This window comes from Sinohyriopsis cumingii, chromosome 6 (assembly GCF_028554795.1).
Source record: "Sinohyriopsis cumingii isolate HCF-2022 chromosome 6, ASM2855479v2, whole genome shotgun sequence".
NCBI lineage: Eukaryota > Metazoa > Mollusca > Bivalvia > Unionida > Unionidae > Sinohyriopsis > Sinohyriopsis cumingii.
In genome coordinates this window covers 46,457,267-46,478,228 of record NC_142966.1, presented here as the reverse complement: position 1 = coordinate 46,478,228, position 20,962 = coordinate 46,457,267, and the positions used below count along the sequence as shown (strand labels likewise).

Sequence of the window (20,962 nt, the reverse complement as noted above, 5' to 3'; positions counted from 1 at the left end):
ACGAGTATACAGTAAAACATCAAATAGTATCCGACGCATACTCGAAATTATCCGGGTTGATCTCGTTATCGATTGATAATTTGTTCGTATCCGATGTTGAATTCTCCACGATGGTCCAGTTGTATAGCTCCGCGATGTCAAAAATCGAGGATTTTTAACTGGAAGCCGGAACCACCTGGTTGCTGAAATTAGACACTAAAGACAACGAATAATAATAATGTCGCTGAACCCCGAAGGGTTTCAGTTGCTTCAACGGATCGCGGAGAACACCACTCCGGTACAAACAAATATGATATCGATAACATCAACGAAACCCGAATTCAGTGTGAACTTCCCGTCGCCGGTTCCAGTGAAGGAAATAGCGCTGGCAAAATTGCGAATATATCACAGTTGGCCTAATATTCGAGCGGACGCATTTAACGGACAACAACCTAATAACTCGCTGGTTTTTGCACGGACAAATAAACCCGATGGGACCCCAAACTGGGAGGAGGTTACAATACCAACTGGGTCATACCAAATAGAGCAAATCAATAAAGAATTTCAACGCAGGATAAAATCGATCACAGGAAAAGAATCAAAAATCGCTATTACGGTTCATGAACCGACGTTATCGTCGACGATTGAAATAAGCACACCGGGGTATATGGTTGATATTTATAACAGTTCAATAAGAACCATACTAGGATGGCCTAAGAATCCACCCGCGGACGCCCCCCCATCAACTATCCTCAGATACGATAACGGAGATGGTGGTAGGCATATTGCTCCATACAACGTAAATATTGCATCGGTGATAGCGATTAATCTAGTGTGCGATGTTATCGAAGGGAGTTACCAGGTGGATACCAAGCAATCAAATCAAGCTCAACAGGGGTATATCCTTTATTCGTTTTCACCAACAGCCCCTCCGGGATTTTTGATCATTGAGAGTCCGATTAATCCGGTCTATATGCGATGCCATGATCGGTTTTTAACGAGAATTAATTTTAGAATTACCGATCAGTCAAATAACCTAATTGACCTACAAGAGGAGGAGTTAGTGATCACTCTGTTTGTAAGATCATAGCAGCAGAGGGGGCGATGACATCGACGCGGTCGTCGATGTGCTTACCGGACGCTGACGACGCTGGGATCGGCGCGCAGAAGGTATTAATTAAACCAAATGACATTCCGGACAATTGTCGATTTGGCCCCTCGACGATGACAACGACGACGACGTCGTTTTTTTTTTACCAGGCGCTGACGACACTAGATCGTTGAGTGCAGAAAGTACTAATTAAGCCAAATGACGATTGGACAAAATGTCGGATTCGCCCCCTCTGCTGCTACATTAATGTAGCATAGAGGCATGCCAACATTCTCTCCAATGTGCATGTTTTAAATGCAAACAACTTCACCGTACATAAGTCATTCTCTCAAAAGTACATAATAATTGGTGAGCACCCCCTTTATCATGCCTATTTGGTCTTAAAATGAAAATGGTACTGATCTGATTTCCAATATGACTGCCACAGTAGCCATCTTGAAAATCTTGTTATTGCTGCTCCTTATGAATGGAAAGTCATATTTTGAAAATATTATCTCATCTCCTCTCCAAATGGATGGCTGAGTTTTCTCAACTAGACTTCGTATGATAGTTTATTTGTCCTGCTAAGATGATTGTCTTAAAAACTTTCTTGTTATGTGTGACCACTCTCAGAATGAATAATCATTAATACAGGGGTCCTAAATGAAACTGGTGTCAGTCATACATCCAATATAGCAGCCACAATGAATCTTATATATATTGTTGTCACTACTCTAACTGAATGAAAGATTATTATGAGATGGGATTGTTACCACAAGACTTTGTCATAAATAACAATTTTGCCAAGTTGACATCTGATATGTGTACCACAGCAGCTGATTTGACAATTTTGTTATTACTGAGAAAATATCAGAGATGGTTTCAGCAATTGACACTTAAAAGAAAAATATTGTCTTGAATTCCTGGAAAAGCCTTTTCGTACAGTAGAGCACCGATCACTTCAAATGACTCTTGTTTGCCTAATATGGACTTGTAAAACCTGCTTTATGTCCCAGCTGGAGAGAGTTTTTTAAATTCTTGAATCATTCATATGACTGATAGAGTGAGAGCATCATTTTGCTGATTGGTGCAAAGTGCATGTAGAGACAGTTCATTTTACTCAGTTAGATCCTGAAGGATAAGGCATACTGTTGTAAAAATATGGAGTAGAAAATTTTGGTGAATTTTGTGGTTTCCAGAAACCAGAAATTCAAATATCTAACATAGATTGTATTTTCCCTAAAGCCATTTTTATATGAAATATTTTTACTTATTCAAGTAACAATGAAAACTAATTTTTTGTGCAAAATTACAGAATTAATTTATACCCTTAAAAATTAAAATCATAAAACATTTTTTACCACCATCAATCTAATTTGCCAAATTATGCATAATAAAAACCTTTCTTACCCAGTAGATTTAATAATGGCTGGGCATGGGCATAACAATATGACAAAATAATCATAGGAGACACTTTAGAAGATTGTTTATAGCTTGCAAGTTATGTGTTTTGGTAGAATCTAGCCAGTTTTGAATATCGATTGCTTGCACCAAAGAAGGTTGTCTCCCTTAGCTGCCTTTGATGAATTACAGTTTTGTTGCACAATAGTCTTTGTTCTCTTATATGTTATTCTCCAATGATTATATCATGCTACTTGGGGTCAGTGAATGTTAAATATATTACCATATATACTTGAATATTATTGTGTTCACTTATAAGCCAACAACTCCAAACTGATAAGAAAACATTAAAAAGTGTCTGACCCACCTGTAAGTTGACCCATAAGACCAGCTATATTAAAATAATCTGAATGGATATTCATCTTCACTTGGGGTTTTAGTACCAGAAGTCCTAGGTGTTCAGGTTAGGCATGTGATCTCGTTGTTAGCAATGTGCAATTACATCATATTCTGGTAGTCAACAGGAAAACTTTAAAACTTACAAGTTTAGACATTGTCCCATGGATAAACCGAACTCGACTGGTCATCGTCCAGAAGAGATTCAAATATGTCCTTGTAGTATTACTACTCCTAAACTACTTTAGGTATGCAATGAAACTCTACACAAACCCTTCATCCAGGCTTTCATTTTGTTCTTAAATTATGCAGTTTATATATGAGTATATATGGTGTTTACTGAATAATGGTAAAATGAGAAGGATATACATGTAGTAATAATATTACTTTATAAATCAACTGTTTTTTCACTTCCTGTTATTTGTACATTTAATATTGTCAAATAATAATATTTCAGAAAGGAAATACACTAAGCTTCAAGTTTTCTTTAATCATACTATTGATAGATCAGCTTATGTGATTACAATTAAAACAACGATGAAACACCTGCCTTTAACAAATATACTTGTCAATTTTTTTTCACATAGCCATCAAGTGATTTAAGTTGATGAAAATGGTATGATTAAATTCTGGTTGCATTTTGAGGCCAACTTTCTTGGTGGTAAAAACAATTCTTTTTTAATTACATGCTCAAATGACATATTTAACACTTTTAAACACATATTACAATAAATAAAATATTTAATTATGTATCTGTAAAACAGCATTGAGTATTGTCAAGTCATATTTGTCAATTACATATCTTGTCTGCAGTTCAAGAGACCATTTACATATGCTGATAAGTGACTAAATGACAACAAACCATGTGTAGCACAGTTTTAACAATTCCAAAGTACAGAATAACAGAAATAACAAACTTATATGTATGCATGTAATCCATTTGAAATCCAGTGATTTCAAAAACAAGCACATTTGTTTACAAAAAGTATTAATCCAAAAGAATAAGCACTGTTCACTCAGCACAATATGTGTACCTCTCTTCCATACCAGCTAACCTGTACAGGTATATCACACACAGAATAACACCCTGGCTTCCATACTGGCTAACTACAGGTATATCACACACAGAATAAGACCCTGGCTTCCATACAGGCTTAACTGTACGGTTATATTGCTCACAGAATAACACCTTGGCTTCCATACAGGCTTACCTGTACAGGTATATCACACACAGAATAACACCCTGGCTCCCATACAGGCTTACCTGTACAGGTATATCATACACAGAATAACACCCTAGCTTCCATACAGGCTTACCTGCACAGGTATATCACACACAGAATAACACCCTGGCTTCCATACAGACTAACTACAGGTATATCACACAGAATAACACCTTGGCTTCCATACCAGCTAACCTGTACAGGTATACCACACACAGAATAACACCCTGGCTTCCATACAGGCTTACATGTACAGGTATATCATACACAAAATAACACCCTGGCTTCCATACAGGCTTACCTGTACAGGTATATTACACACACAATAACACCTGGCTTCCATACAGGCTAACTACATGTATATCACACATATAATAACACAATAACACCCTGGCTTCCATACAGGCTTACATGTACAGGTATATCATACACAAAATAACACCCTGGCTTCCATACAAGCTTACCTGTACAGGTGTATCACACCGAATAACACCCTGGCTTCCATACAGGCTTACCTGTACAGGTATGTCACACACAGAAAAACACCCTGGCTTCCATACAGGCTTACCTGTACAGGTATATCACACACAGAAAAACACATTGGCTTCCATACAGGCTTACCTGTACAGGTATATCACACACAGAATAACACCCTGTATGATAACATATAATGCTGATTGAGACTGATGATTCTTATTTCTTCATAAAGTCTGTGATGTTTCTCCACTGCATAATCTATAAAGGCTAAATGTCCAGACTTTCTAGCCACATCACTTTTAACAAATGACCATCTGTCAGTTCCATTGCTTTTTATATCATGATTGCATAATACCTTCTGGGCTGCATTGAAGCACTCAGTCACTAGTTTTGTATGACATATGGGATAAAAGCATACTATTGACCATTGTATCCTGACACTTGGACAGCATCAAATCACTGAAAGAATTAGTACTGGCATGTCCAGATTGTACCTGCATAATCTGCAAGATGTGTTTGCAGACATTAAGTCACTGTTCTGCTGGATTAATGCCAATTTGGCAGCCCCTTATACTGTTACCATGTAACTGCTGGATTGATGCCAATTTGGCAGCCCCGTATACTGTTACCATGTCACTGCTGGATTAATGCCAATTTGGCAGCCCCATATACTGTTACCATGTAACTGCTGGATTAATGTCAATTTGGCAGCCCCATATACTGTTACCATGTAACTGATATTGGCTGATTACAGTTATAGTGGCTCATTAGAGACATGATTAATGTAAGTTGTGCTGTGACCAGTTCGGAGTACAGTATTTGACATTGGATACAATAGTGCTAATTAGCGTCAAAGTCTGATTGTAAAAATATGTTCTGGCAATGCTATCCATGTAAAGTCTAGAGCTGCTATGTTCAAATTTCTGTTGAAAATATCCCATAACATTAACAATTTATAAATTTTTTGTGACTGGGTAACTAGGTCCATAGTAATGCTGCATCATATCTGGAATCATGTTATAGTGATGGGTTTTATGATCGTTATGAGGGCTATATTTAGCATGAAATGGATGATTTAGAGGGGATTCAGTTACTGTGAAATAGATGATATAGAGGGGATTCTGTTAGTTGACTGAAATTTCTGTTTCTTTTTTTTTAATATTCTGATTATTTTTCTGAAGCTTAAATAATATCTCTGTTTCAGGCGCCTTTTTCCTGGTCTGCAAGAAATGTATGTTTGTTTTCAAGATGGTATACAGCAAAGTATGGTTGAAATGGCATTCTCCCAGACATTTGGATTGTCCTAGTCTTGTCTACAGCTTGTGTTTGGATGTAATCCAGGCCATGTTACATACCTCAGTCATTTTCACCCATCAGGAATGATGGTTTCAGGTGTAGATGTCATTTCAGTTCATCCCTTTTCATGCAAGCTTGTTTTTTAAATTGATCACTTTAGTTTTGAATGATGTATGTGTGCTGGCATTTTGATTGTTTTCAGTATTGGCTGGAATTTAACTTTTAGCTACCATTTTGAAGTATTGTTTTTAAAGTGAAAAAGTTTATTGATTAAGTGGTCTGATAATGAGATCACAAAATCAGATCAAAATATATCACTTGAAATATTAAAACACATCTAAATCTTTGCTAATAATGAACTTGGCAAAATTTAAAATATGCCCTTTTTAATGAAATTGCTAAAATTTATGTCTGTGAAAAATACCTGCTATACTGTATATTGGTAGAAATGCAAACATAATCCTGAAATGTTACTTGTTTTTGTGCGCTGACTTGGAAATATATTTCGAGCTTGCAAAATGTTCAGCCAAGTTGGCACCAAAATCTTCCGTGTCATTATTTTCATTTGCAGAAACTACTAGTATTTGAAAGAGTTGTGTATTATATAATTTCCCTTGATCTGTATACTGTGAATTCATTTTTTAAGGGCATCAATTTTTCATTGTTTGGCAACAAGTGGCATTATTTTTGTCAGTACATTTGTAAATTGGGGACGGAGTCCGTTTGTTCCACAGATGGTATTATTGTTGTGTCCTTCACTGCTTGGTTTATAGGAATCTCAAAATGCATGAAAATTGGTGACTTCACGGTATATTCTATGAAAATATGACATCTTTGAAAAGTTTCGATTTTAAACTTTATTTTAGGATTTTAACTGTTATTGATGTACTCTGAAAACAGATTTATTTTTAGAAATGCCTTTCCTTGCATTGTATGGAATCTGAAGCCACTTGCAGGAGTCCCCAAATCAGGTTTAGAATTTAGCCCTAGTGATTGTAGTCCAAAGTGATTCAGATATCTCATTATGGTATCACTACTCCTAAACTACTTATAGGTATACCATGAAACTCTACACAAACACATTCATCCCAGGGTCTAAATAGTCTTACACCTCCTGATTTGCTAGTTCTGTCAGCATTTGGTTTTCACTAAAAGACTTTTTATGCTGTCTAGTTGATCCTGCTAGAAAATGGTTGTAATCTGAAATCCATTATGGATGTCATTACAACCATTTTGAAAATATTTTCATCACTATTCTTTCTGAACTGAAGGTCATATCAGATGAGACTTTCACTAGGTGACTTGATATGGTCCTCCAGTAAGACCACCATGGTAATTAACTTGAAAATTTATTTTTGTCTACACCTCTTAAGGCCATATGAACATAGGGTTTTCATCAAAAGACTTCTTATGGTGTCCAGTGGGTCCTAAATGAAAATGGAGATGATCTTTCATCTAATATGGCCATCATGGGGGCCGTCCTGAATATCAATGATAGTTTCAGTACTCAGCAGTTAGAAAGAAGAAATGATCTGCGCTTGGATTCCTGGACATTCTTTTTGATCAGTAGATTGTCAGTCCCTTCTGGAGGCTCTTGTTTATGGACACTTTTCCTGTACAGCTTGTTGGAATTGCATTTACTTTCAGAGTAAAAGTGTTTTTTGTGTGCAAAACATGAAAGGATGATGTCAGTATGCAAAACCGATTTCAAATAATTTCAAGCTGAATGATATTTTTTTTTTTAATTCTTCAGAACATGATAAATATATATCGATGTAATATTTCATTTGGGAAGCTTTAATTTCATGTGTGTTTTGGAAACCATACACCTTAAATTCTGCTTTGAATATAGAACAGACTATTAAAATTACATCCCTGGACTTAATTGCAAATTACCTTAGGTCAGACAGTATATCCAGAGAACACAGAAGAAATAAAGTGTATTATGAAACAATCTCTGTCATAATTTCATGACAACTAAGTTTTGAAGTATTGTTTCTATAGAAGACGTGTTATAAGATAGATTTGTTTACTGGGTCTTTAAATTCATGTTTCATGAAACACGTGTTTTGATTAGGGGGTTACTTTTCAATGATAATCACCTTCTCACCGTTTTATCAAACAATGTTTCTTTTTGAACGTTGAGCATTGGGTTTCTTCTTCAAATAGGTTACCTGTTTATAACCCATACTTATTTTAGCAACCAAAGTGTGATAAAGGCATCTTCTACTCTGGCGCTTGGATGGAAAAACATTCATAGGCTACTATTTCAGGATCTCTGTTCTCAGTCATGTTTCACCATCATGGAAAGGAGGATATAGGCCAGAACCAAGAACTCTATAATCTGCTTGTGAACAATGAATTGTCCTGACCAACAGCTTTGGCCCTTTGTTTGAAATGGAACTTTCTGTAGTTTCTAACATAGTGAATAAAGCACCTTTCTAACTAGTGTATAGAACCTTCTTGACTCACCACTCATACAAAACCTGCTTCCTAGTCATTCTAGTTTGCAGGATCAATGAGATAGATACCTTTTGATTTGATCCAGACTATCAACTTTTCCCATGATGGTTTGACTTCACTAAGGGTGGTTTTTGCTTTTAGTGCTGTGAACATGCTCCAGCTAATGGGAAGTTAGTCCTTTGTCTTGAAACTCATGTATTCTTTGAAGTGGTACCTGAAGCAAACTGAGTTTTTAAGAAGATTGAGATCTTGCTTGTTCTTACCAACAAGAAAAGGAAAGATGAGATGTCAGCCCAGGGACTATTGTTTAGGGTATGATGGGTTTACCCACTTTGCCTATATGGAAATAACCTAAGGCCAAATACATTTTTGGGAATATTGGCTCTTGAGATTAAAGCTGTCACCACTAGCATTGCACCAAACTGACATTATCCAAGCTGGAGGTTGCAATTCTGCAGTGATGTGTTTACACCAGTTCCACTGGGTCTGAAGGAGGGAAAGTTTTCTTCAAGCCACATTCATGAAGAACCATAGACTAAACCTAACCAGTATCGTATGTGAGGCTTCATGTACATTAGTGGACTGGAGATAGGATCACCTCCTGGGTAAGGTAATATATTTCCTATTCCAGTCACTTATTCTCCTTATGTATTATGATTGGGTAACACAGTGGAAGAAGAAACCAGTTTTTGGAGTAAAATATGTATCTGCAATTATAATACTTACCAGATCATAATATGGGCACACCATTGCTCGCCCTTCCTTCAGTTTCATCCCTCCTTTTGCTCCTGTACTAACTGACATTAGGATGGGATTTGGCTACAGTCACTATTTCTATGGTGCGACCACTGTCATCTGACTTCCACCTTTTCAAGCAGACAACATTTTAGCTGTTTGTTGCATAACCAAGGTTTGGAGGGCTGTATTTGCAAGGTAGTGTATATAGTCCTAATGTACTATGACTGGCTACATTTTAACATATTTTACCCTAAAAATTAGTTTATCATTGTTAATAACTAGACACTTGTTTCCATTGCAAAAAAGCAAGCTAGCACTTGTTAAGTTATATTTTGTATTCAGTATAATGCACTTATGTTAATTACAGCAGGAGTGTTCACAAAGTTAAGTTTATTTTTGTTTGCCTCAAAATTCACTTAAGTGTACTTGCTTACATAGAAAGACACCTTAAAGACTTGTTTAAGCTAGCTTTTACTTTAGTTTGTTACATAGAAAGACACCTTAAAGACTTGTTTAAGCTAGCTTTTACTTTAGTTTGTTACATAGAAAGACACCTTAAAGACTTGTTTAAGCTAGCTTTTACTTTAGTTTGTTACATAGAAAGACACCTTAAAGACTTGTTTCAACTAGCTTTTACTTTAGTTTGTTACATAGAAAGGCACCTTAAAGACTTGTTTCAACTAGCTTTTACTTTAGTTTGTTACAGATTGTTCCAGATGGTAAATCATCATCATGTTTCTGATATTTTATATCTAATTATGTAGTAAAGTCAAGTTCACACACTATGAAAAGAGTACATGAAACTCTCTGGTATTTTTAGGCATAAAATCAAAATACAGACAATCCAGATGCTGTCAGATTGTCTAGATTGTCTTAAGTATCCAGTATCAGGGAAGCTACATTAATTCAGATTCTAGTTATATGAATCTCTTTGTATCCAAAATGCCATAAATTCATTTATTGGGTTTGGGGTGGAGATTTTGCAGAATTTATATTTTCATTGGGGCAAGTGTCCCATTGTTTTTACTAAAAGTGTCCCATTGTTTTTACCAAAAGTGTCCATTGTATAATACAAGAAATGGAAACATAAGTGTGTGGGATGTCCCTATACAATAAAAGGAGTGAAAACATAAGTGTTTGGGGTTTCCCAGTACAAGAATGGAAACATAAGTATTTGGAGTTTCCCTGTACAATAGAAGGAATGGAAACGTAAATGTTTGTGTTTCCTGTTCTATACAAGAAATGGAAACATAAGTGTTTGGGATTTCCCTGTACAATACAGTGAATGGAAATGTATGTGTTTGGGGTTTCCCTGTATAAGATAAGGAATGGAAAGATAAGTGTTTGGGGTTTCCAAGTACAACAAAAGGAATGGAAACATAAGTGTTTGGCATTTCCCTGTACAATAAAAGGAATGGAAACATAAGTGTTTGGCATTTCCCTGTACAATAAAAGGAATGGAAACATAAGTGTTTGGCATTTCCCTGTACAATAAAAGGAATGGAAATATAAGTGTTTGGCATTTCCCTGTACAATAAAAGGAATGGAAACATAAGTGTTTGGCATTTCCCTGTACAATAAAAGGAATGGAAACATAAGTGTTTGGCATTTCCTGTACAATCGGGGATTTTTGTTTAGTAGCATAGAATTTCATTTTTCAGAATTGTAAACTTGTATTATTAATAACAGCAACTTCCTGTGACTGATAACCAAATATTAATTGTTGTAGGATTAAGAAATAAGATCTGAACAAGAAATATATTCAGATCTCCATGTTTTAGTTTCAAAATGTCTGAAGTATGTCGCAGTATATAAATAGCAGGAATTTTACATGTTTGTCAGTTTTACATGCTTGTAATGTTTTTCTGATAGGCTATTAACAGTTTGTTATTAACTGTAATTTATCATCATCTAAACTTGAATGTTTTTTCAACCACTTTTTATGAATGTATTTTTAGAACTCTTAATTTACTCCTGTAAAGAAAGAAAAGGTGAAATGTTGTACTAAGCTTTTGCTTGCATTGTTAGGTATCATATATACTTGCTTAAAAGTTTAATTCAGCTGCAAATAACAAAGACCCTGATTGCTATTACATAATATGCCATTTGATCAGGTTCTGTGTTGTTAGATCTTCTGATCACTCCTAACAAACTGCACAGATTGAGATCTGGAGGTGCATTATGTGACAGAAAGATTTGGGTCTGTACAGTTTGCATTTAGACGACTTATAAGGGAGTATATGTGGCAGTTCTTTATGTACATACATGCATTCAGGTTACTTTTGACCAATTTCTCATCACTATCAAATGTTTTTTAATTGGTTAAGAAGTTCATGTTTTTCAGTGAGAAGTTTACTCAGAAGTTTGACTTAAATCTTCCTAGTTTAAGATCCAAAGATTGCTTTCACAAGATAAAGGGTAAAACCTCACCAGCATTTATTTTATGTTTTGAGCAGTATGTTTCATTCAGAGCACCAACATTTTTTTTAAAGTTTAGTTTTAATAATTCAGTTTTGTATGAACCATGATTTAATGCAAATGGACATACCTGTAAATATCTGTGGTTATTATTCTCTCACTGAGAGTTGAAAGTCCGATTGCACCATACCCCAACATAAGCTGCTTGCCATTCTTTACATGGAATATGTTTTATTTCGCAGATCAAATCTAGTGACCTTAATGTTTACATGTAGTATTTAAGTAACTATGGTTACCAGTAGGTTTTTTTGATAGTTAAATGATTTTATTGCTCCTAGTTGGTTGTCCTCATTTTCATTCATGTAAATGAAAAACTTCATTTATGTGTTGGTTTTATATTAATGTTATTTTAGATTGTTTCTTTTGTGATATAATATCATGTGGTTTCCCACCTTTTTCCTGTATTTGTTAGCATGCATTTTTTAAGTAGATATACACAACTTTAGACACTATTACTATTGCCTGTGATAATGATGTTTATAAGTTTTCCCAGTAATTTCTATGACCAATTTGCTCATTTCCAAACGATTTAGGGGAAACATATATGCAAAATTGTTTAAGTTTCTTTTGCTTAAATACTCTTTTCATATGTGGGCATATATATATATATATATATATATATATATATATATATATATATATATATATATATATATATATAGATATGTGTGTGTGTATGTATGTATACACACACATAGTCATCTTGCTTAGTTAACATATCTTTGAATATACTAAAACATAGATGCAGAGTTGCGAAGAGTCTTTTATGTCTGGTGTGAATTATTTACATCAGATTTTGTATTGTGTAATGCAGGTTTAGAAAATTTAAAAGCAATGTGCAGGACTTTTTTTGTTGACTGTCATGTATCAACATTTGTTTCATCCAACACAGAAATCACTGGATCAGATTCAAGAAAATTTGGCAGAGAGCAAACTTTTTACAAATAATGGTGATCCATGATCAAATATGGCCACTGTTGCTAAAAATGGAGAAAACTTTGAAGAACTCTTTCCGCAAAAACTGCTAAAGAGAATGCCAGGAGTGTCATAGCATACTGGACTTTCAGGTTTATGCAAATGATGTCAATTTGACTTGAAATATAGCTGCCATGAATAAAAATAGAACCTAACTTTTCTCAGCAAGCACTCAATTTGACAGAAAGAATCCTCATAGGAAGGGCTTACAGGTTTGTACAAATGATGCCAACCAAAAATCTGTCATCAGGTATTGCCAACATTAATATAAAAAAAAATGTTTAAATGATTTCTTTTAAAGAATGGACCAGATTTGACAGAAAGCAATTTGGCATAAGGGGTATCAGTTTTGTACAGATGACCAGATTTTACAGAAGCATTATAGAATAAAGGGCTGTGAATTTTATGCTCATGACCAAATTTGCCAGAAGGCATTATAGAATAAAGAGCTATAAATTTTATGCTGTTGACCAAATTTGACAAAGCATCATGACATAAAAGGCTATCAGTTTAATACTGATGACCAGAATTGAATGAAAGCATTATGGCATAAATGGCTGTCAGTTTTATACTGATGACCAGATTTGAATGAAAGCATTATGGATTAAATGTCTGTCAGTTTGATACTGATGACCAGATTTGAATGAAAGCATTATGGCATAAATGGCTGTCAGTTTTATACTGATGACCAGATTTGAATGAAAGCATTATGGCATAAATGGCTGTCAGTTTTATACTGATGACCAGATTTGAATGAAAGCATTATGGATTAAATGGCTGTGAATTTTATGCTGATGACCAAATTTGACAGAAAGCATCATAGAATAAAGGGCTATCAGTTTTATACAGATGACCAAATTTGACAGAAAGCATCATAGAATAAACTGCTGTCAGTTTTATACTGATGACCAGATTTGAATAAAAGCATTATGGCATAAATGGCTGTCAGTTTTATACTGATGACCAGATTTGAATGAAAGTATTATGGATTAAATGGCTGTGAATTTTATGCTGATGACCAAATTTGACAGAAAGCATCATAGAATAAAGGGCTATCAGTTTTATACTGATGACCAAATTTGACAGAAAGCATCATAGAATAAAGGGCTGTCAATTTTATACTGATAACCAGATTTGAATGGAAGCATTATGGCATAAATGGCTGTCAGTTTTATACTGATGACCAGATTTAAATGGAAGCATTATGGCATAAATGGATTTTAGTTTGATATATATGATGCTGAACCATCATTAGACTGCCATTACCAAGAATAGGAAAACCATTAAATTATTTCTCAAAATACTACAGCATGTTCAAAAAGCATCCTTATATTGTATGCACACAACTATGTTTTTTTTCTGAGTTTGCAGAAAGAACATGTTTGATATGATGAAGGAACAGGTCACGTCTGGCCAAGAGATATGTATAAGCCATATTAAGCGCGTTCTGTCCTCCACCTTGGAACAAAAGACAAATATAGTGTTGTATTTATTACATACCCCACTTTTATGCTTTCTAAATATAATGTGAATGAAATTCAAAACAAATTAGCATTGTAAATGTTAAATATTCAGTGTGCAACACCAAATTAGTTAAGTTGGAAGTGTCATATAGAATTACAGATTGAATATCCATATCAAATTCCAGATCAACCATATAAAATAAAATGGCTATGTATTCAGTTTGGCGTAATTTATTTTTTCAATCTGTGCACTCGTAATGCTTTCATTTGTTTTAGATCTGATTTTGCTTTGTATTTTTTTAAAACGTTTTTATTGCACTTTTTAAATGGCACACTGTTTGTTGTACTTACAATATGTATTCATGTGTATTTAGTGATGGTGCTGTAATCGTTAATACTGTACATAAATAAGGGTAGAAATGGGGATTATCTCATAACTAACTCATGTCTCATATGAAACTGGTTGTTAAATTACTAAAATGATGTTACTATACAACAATCCTTTAAGTTTTTGGAAATATGTTATAGCTACAATAATACAATGCCAGTCACTATTACCTTTAATCCTCCCATTATATAGAACATTATAGAAATCTAGAAGAAAGAGAAACCCAGAACCAGTCTGACAATCCTGTCTTCAGTTCATGTGGGCTACTTTTCCTCTTCTCATCAGGTGCTTGTCATGCTAAATTGTGTGCTGTTCACTCTTGGAAAATTGTCTTCATTGTAATGTTCAAATGGGGGGCAAATTATTCACATTTTCCCATTTCAATATTTGATTGCAAAATATCTCTTTAATAGATCACCATACTTTATTGCACTAGTATATGCTAGTGGTACTCTTCACCACTCATCCCCTTTCCATCACCTGGTGTTTGGGTACATTATTCCTACAGTGGAGCATTCCAGAATTTCATTTAGTACTTGCTTTGGCAGTACTTGTGTATTATATTTGCATATTATAGGTATCACTACCCTTTTTATGGTGTTTAATTGTAATTCCTATTGTTTATCATTGTGGGAATTCAGTTATTAATAGCACTTTACACAGTGCTCGTGAATGTTTTGTTTTTTAGTTCAACAAATCGAATGCCAGTTAGAAGTATTACCATAGGCAGTGTGTTCAAATACTGCATTGCAGTTAATTTATAGCACTGCTTCATCAAATATACTCAGATATGCAGTTATGTCTCAATATCTACTCCAGAAAATTCCAGAAGTTCAAAACACAGCTGCTCGGATATCCTTAGAAGACCATGATCCGAGCACACCTCGCTGCTCCGTACCCTGTAACTCAATTATGTCTGGTTCATCTCAATATCTGCTCCAGAAACTTCAAAAAGTTCAAACAGAGCTGCTCAGATCATACTTAGAGTACCACGATCAGAGCACACCTCCCCACTGCTCTGTACCCTACACTGGCTATCCATTTGATCCAGAATCAAACACAAAATTTGTTCTCTGTGATATGCTTCACTGTGGGCTCAAGTCCGACATCCCTGTCCGACCTCACCCATGTGTACACACCAGCAAGATACTTACCCTCCTCTTCTGACACTTGTATTCATATTATTCCCACTATGAAAATGAAGTCATATGGGCAACGTTCTTTTGCATGCCAGGGTCCAGCAATGTGGAACGATTTGCCCACTGAACTTAGTCACAAAGACACAGTGATCTCTTTCAAGAGTGCTCTTAAAACTCACCTATTTTGATTGCAAGAACATACTTAAAGACCTAATAATGTTTCCTTACCTTAAATATTTTCAGCAAATTTTCTGTTTTCTAATTTCATGGTCATTTTTTTTTGTAATATCATTATGTGTTGTAAAGCGCATAGAGCTTCTAAAGATTAGGCACTATACAGAGTCCTCATTATTATTAATATTATTATGTTTTGATTATTGATAAAATCGATTATTTTATTGTACAGTTGCTGATAAATATTTCCTTAGGCAGTACAACTTTAGCCATTTGTGTTAAAATAATTTTATTTTGCTCCTTTGGCAGTATAATTTTGAAACAAAATATTTGCATATTTATTTCCAGAGTACTAGCTTTGGCAGTGGATATTTTCTTTTCAGGAATATCACAAAATGTAGGGAACTGGGGGGCAGAAGAAGGCCCCATGGAATTCTCACCAAATATGTTTGTCTTGCACAATTTGTCTGTTCTATTGTTTATGGCTTGATGATATTTGAGACCTGGCTGAGAGTTGGCACACATACAAAGGGAGACAGAAATGCCCTTGTTCACAATATACTCCTAAATCCCAGAAGAGTATGGAATCCTTCTCTTCCTAATGCCAGGAAGGTATGTGTTCTTTCTCATTCATAGGGAAGACTACTGCCCCAGCCTGTCCTACAGGACTTGAAACATAACTCCTTGGTCCCAGGAGAGTATAGTACTAAATAATGTTCTTGGAGACTCACGAAGTCTATCAGGATAGGCACTCCTTGATCCCAGGAGGGTATGGAATCTGTGTTTCAGTGCCCTATGGGGTCACTTTATTGCACAAGTATATGCTAGTGGTACTCTTCACCACTCATCCCTTTTCCATCACTTTGTGTTTGGGTACATTATTCCTACAGTGGAGCATTCCAGAGGGAGGGAGGGCCAGAGGCCCAGTTAAGGTCATGGTGACCAGGTCACACATCCCTGAGAAGAGAAAGCGCTTCAGTCTTATCTGATGGATTCTTATCCTTCAGATCATTGTCACCTGACTGGTCACTGGGTGATGGTCATCAATCACTGGTCAGTGGCCTTCAAGTCAGTGGTCATAAGAGTCCTATCAGCAGTACCGGGACAGGGATGAGGTCAGTATAACCCCTGTCTCCATTCTACTGACCATTCCCTCTGAGGATAGTTAGTCTCTGTAAACTAATCAGAATGGGAAAAGGAATTAGATCAGTATCATTCCCCTTTATTAAGTGCCATGTTTTGGCATCCTTACACCTCTTTTTCCTCCTTTTACCATTCAGTCTTTGGCACACCAGAGTGAAGGCATATTTTCTTTGGGTCCAATAGTTATGGCACAAAAACATGGCCCGGTCTTCTGCCAACTTACAGTAGCGGAGACCCATACCATAGGGGTGAATATAGTCATTTGTTACAGTCTCTTAAGGCCATCAGTCTTCCTCTGAACTGCAAATTCAGTAAGGCAATAATGATGAGTATTATGAAGGCAGATTTTGTTGTGTGTCTGTGTGTTTGTGTGTCTGTGTGAGGATAAAACTTAATTTAAATAATGTAATACTTAACCTATCACTGTTGGAAGTTTCTTCCTCCTATACCACTTTGATGGCCTAAGTTTAGTCTATTTAAAGTCAGAGAACAAGAGTATCTTTTGTAAGTTGATGTCATGTTAGTCAGACTGATTCTGGATTCTCTCTCTTCTTGACTTTTAGAATAGACTGTCTAATGAGAAGTTTAAAGTATGTTCTGAGATGATGGGTCTTAGTATCTCCCAAAAATAAGCAAGGCAGTAGTGACAGGCAAGTATTTTAAAAATTAATTTGATCCCCCTCACCTACATATTAGTAAATATTGCTCCAGATCAGTGTTCATTAATTTGATAAAAATGTACAATAATTTGCAGTTGTATCTGTCACTTGAGGAATATCAAACATATATACATTTTTCAGATTGAGAATGTTTTCTGTATTTTCTGTTTTTTTCTTTTTAATAACTTAAAATGTTATAGTACTAAATATTATTATTATTATTATTATTATTATTATTATTATTATTATTATTATTATTATTTTTATGGTATTACATATGTATTGAAGTTGGATTGCTTTCAAGAATTTGTGACAGAAGTACTATTGGCATCAGAAATAGTTATATATTGTTTGTTTAGTTTTATAAGATACTTTTTATATAGGTCTGTACCAGCCTTTTATCAGCAAGATAATAACAATGATTACAGTGATGAAGAGGATGGAAATGATAATGTTTTACAAAATGATTATTGGCTACATAGACTATTTTTTCATTTAAAATGTGATGATATATATTACAGATATTATTACATTCCACAAGATTTACGTTATTTTTCCAAAAAGATGATATATAAAAAAAATAAGTTAGGAAATGTAAATATTTAATAGAATCAGTTCTACAAAATATTGTGTACAGCAATTCTATCCATTTTAAAGAATATTTTTCCCAACTTTTTTGTTGAGATTCCTTGTCATAACTCTTGTTACATCAAGTTTTGGCTCTACTAGTCATAGACCATTACAACTTAAGGGACGGTCTGTTGCCCGTCGTCAGTTATCGTTATTTTGGGTTTAACACCATGTCTCAGTGCAGAATAGCCTATGCATGGTGGGCTTGTAAACCTGGAGGAAGAACCCACAAAGCCCCCAGTATGAACCACTGATCCATTGGTAGTTTCTGGCAGCTTTCTCACATACCCACTTTGATTAAGCCTGAAACTTGAATCAGATGGACATAAGTGAGATGGCAGTGACTGGTAAAGCCAGTACTTTTGACCACTCACTCCTGCCCCCCCCCCTTTCTGTCATTCAGTGTCATTCTGTCCATTAGCATAAGTTTGTTATCACTACCCATCAAGAATATCATATTTCATTTTTCTGGATTCCAAATAATCCAGACTTGGCAAAACACCTCAACTAACCCCACTGAACCCTGCCATCACCACCACAACAGTATGTTGTTATTTCATTGTTAATGCTTCAATGGTCCATTATAAATGGACAAATGCACATAAAATGCACATAAAAATTCCCTTAGAAGAAAAAACCTGTTTATGCTAGATCACACAGGTGTTTTCTCTTGCGTGTTTTAGTAGCCTGTTTCCTGTCTTAATTTTTCAGAGGTTTAATAGGCTGCAAATGGTAGCATTCACTAGATGCATTTTGGGCATAAACTTGGCTTTATTTACTCTCTGTTTTTAATTGCAGTGCAAACGTTATCTTAAATACACCAGAGACGTGCATAAGAATGTCCTCTCGTACTGATGCTACCATCAGAAGAGACTTTACAGTGCCTAAAATACCCAGACTGGTAGCCAGCACCCTTCCCACAAAAGCAGTCAGCACTGACTAGTGGTCTGGGAACAGTGCTATATAATAAAACATTAACTATTTATAAAGTTGTGTGTCACATGCAATGCTCTGAATAGAAATTCAGGATCTAAATTTCAAAAATCAGATCCAAAATTTGAAGAGTCGGACTTTGAATTCCAGGAGAAAAAAAAATGATGAATAAAATACTTATTTTTAAATGTTATGCATGAAAGAAGTATATTTTAGCATATTGAATTAATGTAAATTATCTACAAGTTATTTTATATGTATTTGTGTATATGTGTAACTTTTCTTATCTGCCAGAATTGAGCAGAGTGATGTGAGGAGTCAAGGAGGTCAAAATGTAGAATGCAAGAAAAATAATGTTTTGCCAACTCTTTGAATCAGATAGTAATAATATAAAAGAAATACTCATTTGAAATCATGAGGACTGTATATTTTTCTCTTTCTGAAACTACAAACATTGAAATCAGGTACCTGTGCAAATTGGAAGTCCACTCTTCTTAAGATTGTTCAACTAATAATTGACTTGAAAATTGACTTGTATTCAGAATACAATACCATTCATTGGTGAGGAGGAGGACAAGGCCTAGGGGGACTGTTGGACATGTTAGGAGTGGCAGGTTGGAAGGATGTAGGCATACAGTATCTAGTTGGACACTTGTCACCTCTTTGATGAAAGAAACACTGATGGTTACATGAGATGGCTTACGGCATAATCTTTAACACTAACTTCATTGAGCCTGTTGTCTAAATGGGCATGTACCAAAGTAAAAGAAGTTAAAATTCAGATTTTTATTAAATGTGTATTGGACCTAAACTCCTATGTTATTGAGGGCACTTATGTTAATTCAAAATATGAATTAGAGTAATGACTGAAGCCAAAAGAATTTAGGAAGGGAAAATTCCTTCAAATATTTTCAACTTTTCTTTATTCTGAGAGATTATTTTATTGAAAGCTCCAATCTAAACCTAATCAAAAAACAGAAGAAAAAAGAAAAGAAATGATATTAAGTAGCACCAGGCTTATAGTTTTTCATTCACTAAATGTAAGTAGGACTTAGAAAGTTTATTTCAATTTTAGATTTTAAAACAAGGTCATTTATTGCACCATTACTTCCAAGTTAATTTTGATTTTCTACAGAACGCTCTCTGAGCACAGTTAGTCTACTTGAAAAGCACTGAATACCATTTAAAAAAACAAGAAGCAGAAGCAATACTAAAAATGTAGAAGGAAAACAAAGAGGGATATAATAAATAGGTCACAGTTCATTAGGATAATTCTGTTGTTCAAGTTAAATTACCACAAGGTTATGAAACCATGCTAATAATATTGTCATGAGTGTACCTTATTTTTCTATTCACTGAGGAGACATGGTAGGTCAGTGGTTACTGTACCAGGCTTACAATTGAAAGGACATAGATTCAAATCCTACCATCAGGTCAGCCAAAGATGGCTACCATCACTTACCCTTGGGCAAGACACTTCACCCCAGTTGCCTCTGTACCTAATAACCTTTTTGTGTTACTGTGCCATAAAACATCAGACAAAAACTATTTATTGTTTCAACACAAGGGAATGACTCATATTAGCTCAGTTTTGTATATTTTTAATGCTGAAGGGGAGCAGTAAGATGTAATCCTGACCTCAGAATTTTAATATTTCATTAATGTATGAAATATTTATTCCCTTTAATCTGTCATATGTATATCTTAATGCATTGACATGGTAGTATCATGTTATATTTATTTAATATACCTTTTAATGTTACTACATCATCACACATTTATTATATAATGCTCATACTGTTGTCATATCATTACTATACATTTATATTGCCATGTTCATTATATTTATATTGATCCCCTGCTTTTCAGATCATCAATACAGATCATTCTTGATATCATTATACAGTATCAGTATGC

The 20,962-nt window shown here is 34.9% G+C and overlaps 1 protein-coding gene across 1 annotated transcript in view; it reads left to right on the top strand.

Annotated features, from left to right (window-relative positions):
• Positions 1-19,055, top strand: part of LOC149796861 (protein inturned-like) — a 96,803-nt gene extending 77,748 nt beyond the window's left edge. The window contains exons 20-21 of the mRNA XM_089960656.1: positions 16,688-16,795; positions 18,911-19,055. Of these exons, the coding sequence (XP_089816782.1) occupies positions 16,688-16,795; positions 18,911-19,055 (253 nt within the window). The remainder of the gene's footprint in view (positions 1-16,687; positions 16,796-18,910) is intronic.
• Positions 19,056-20,962: the final 1,907 nt, after the last annotated feature.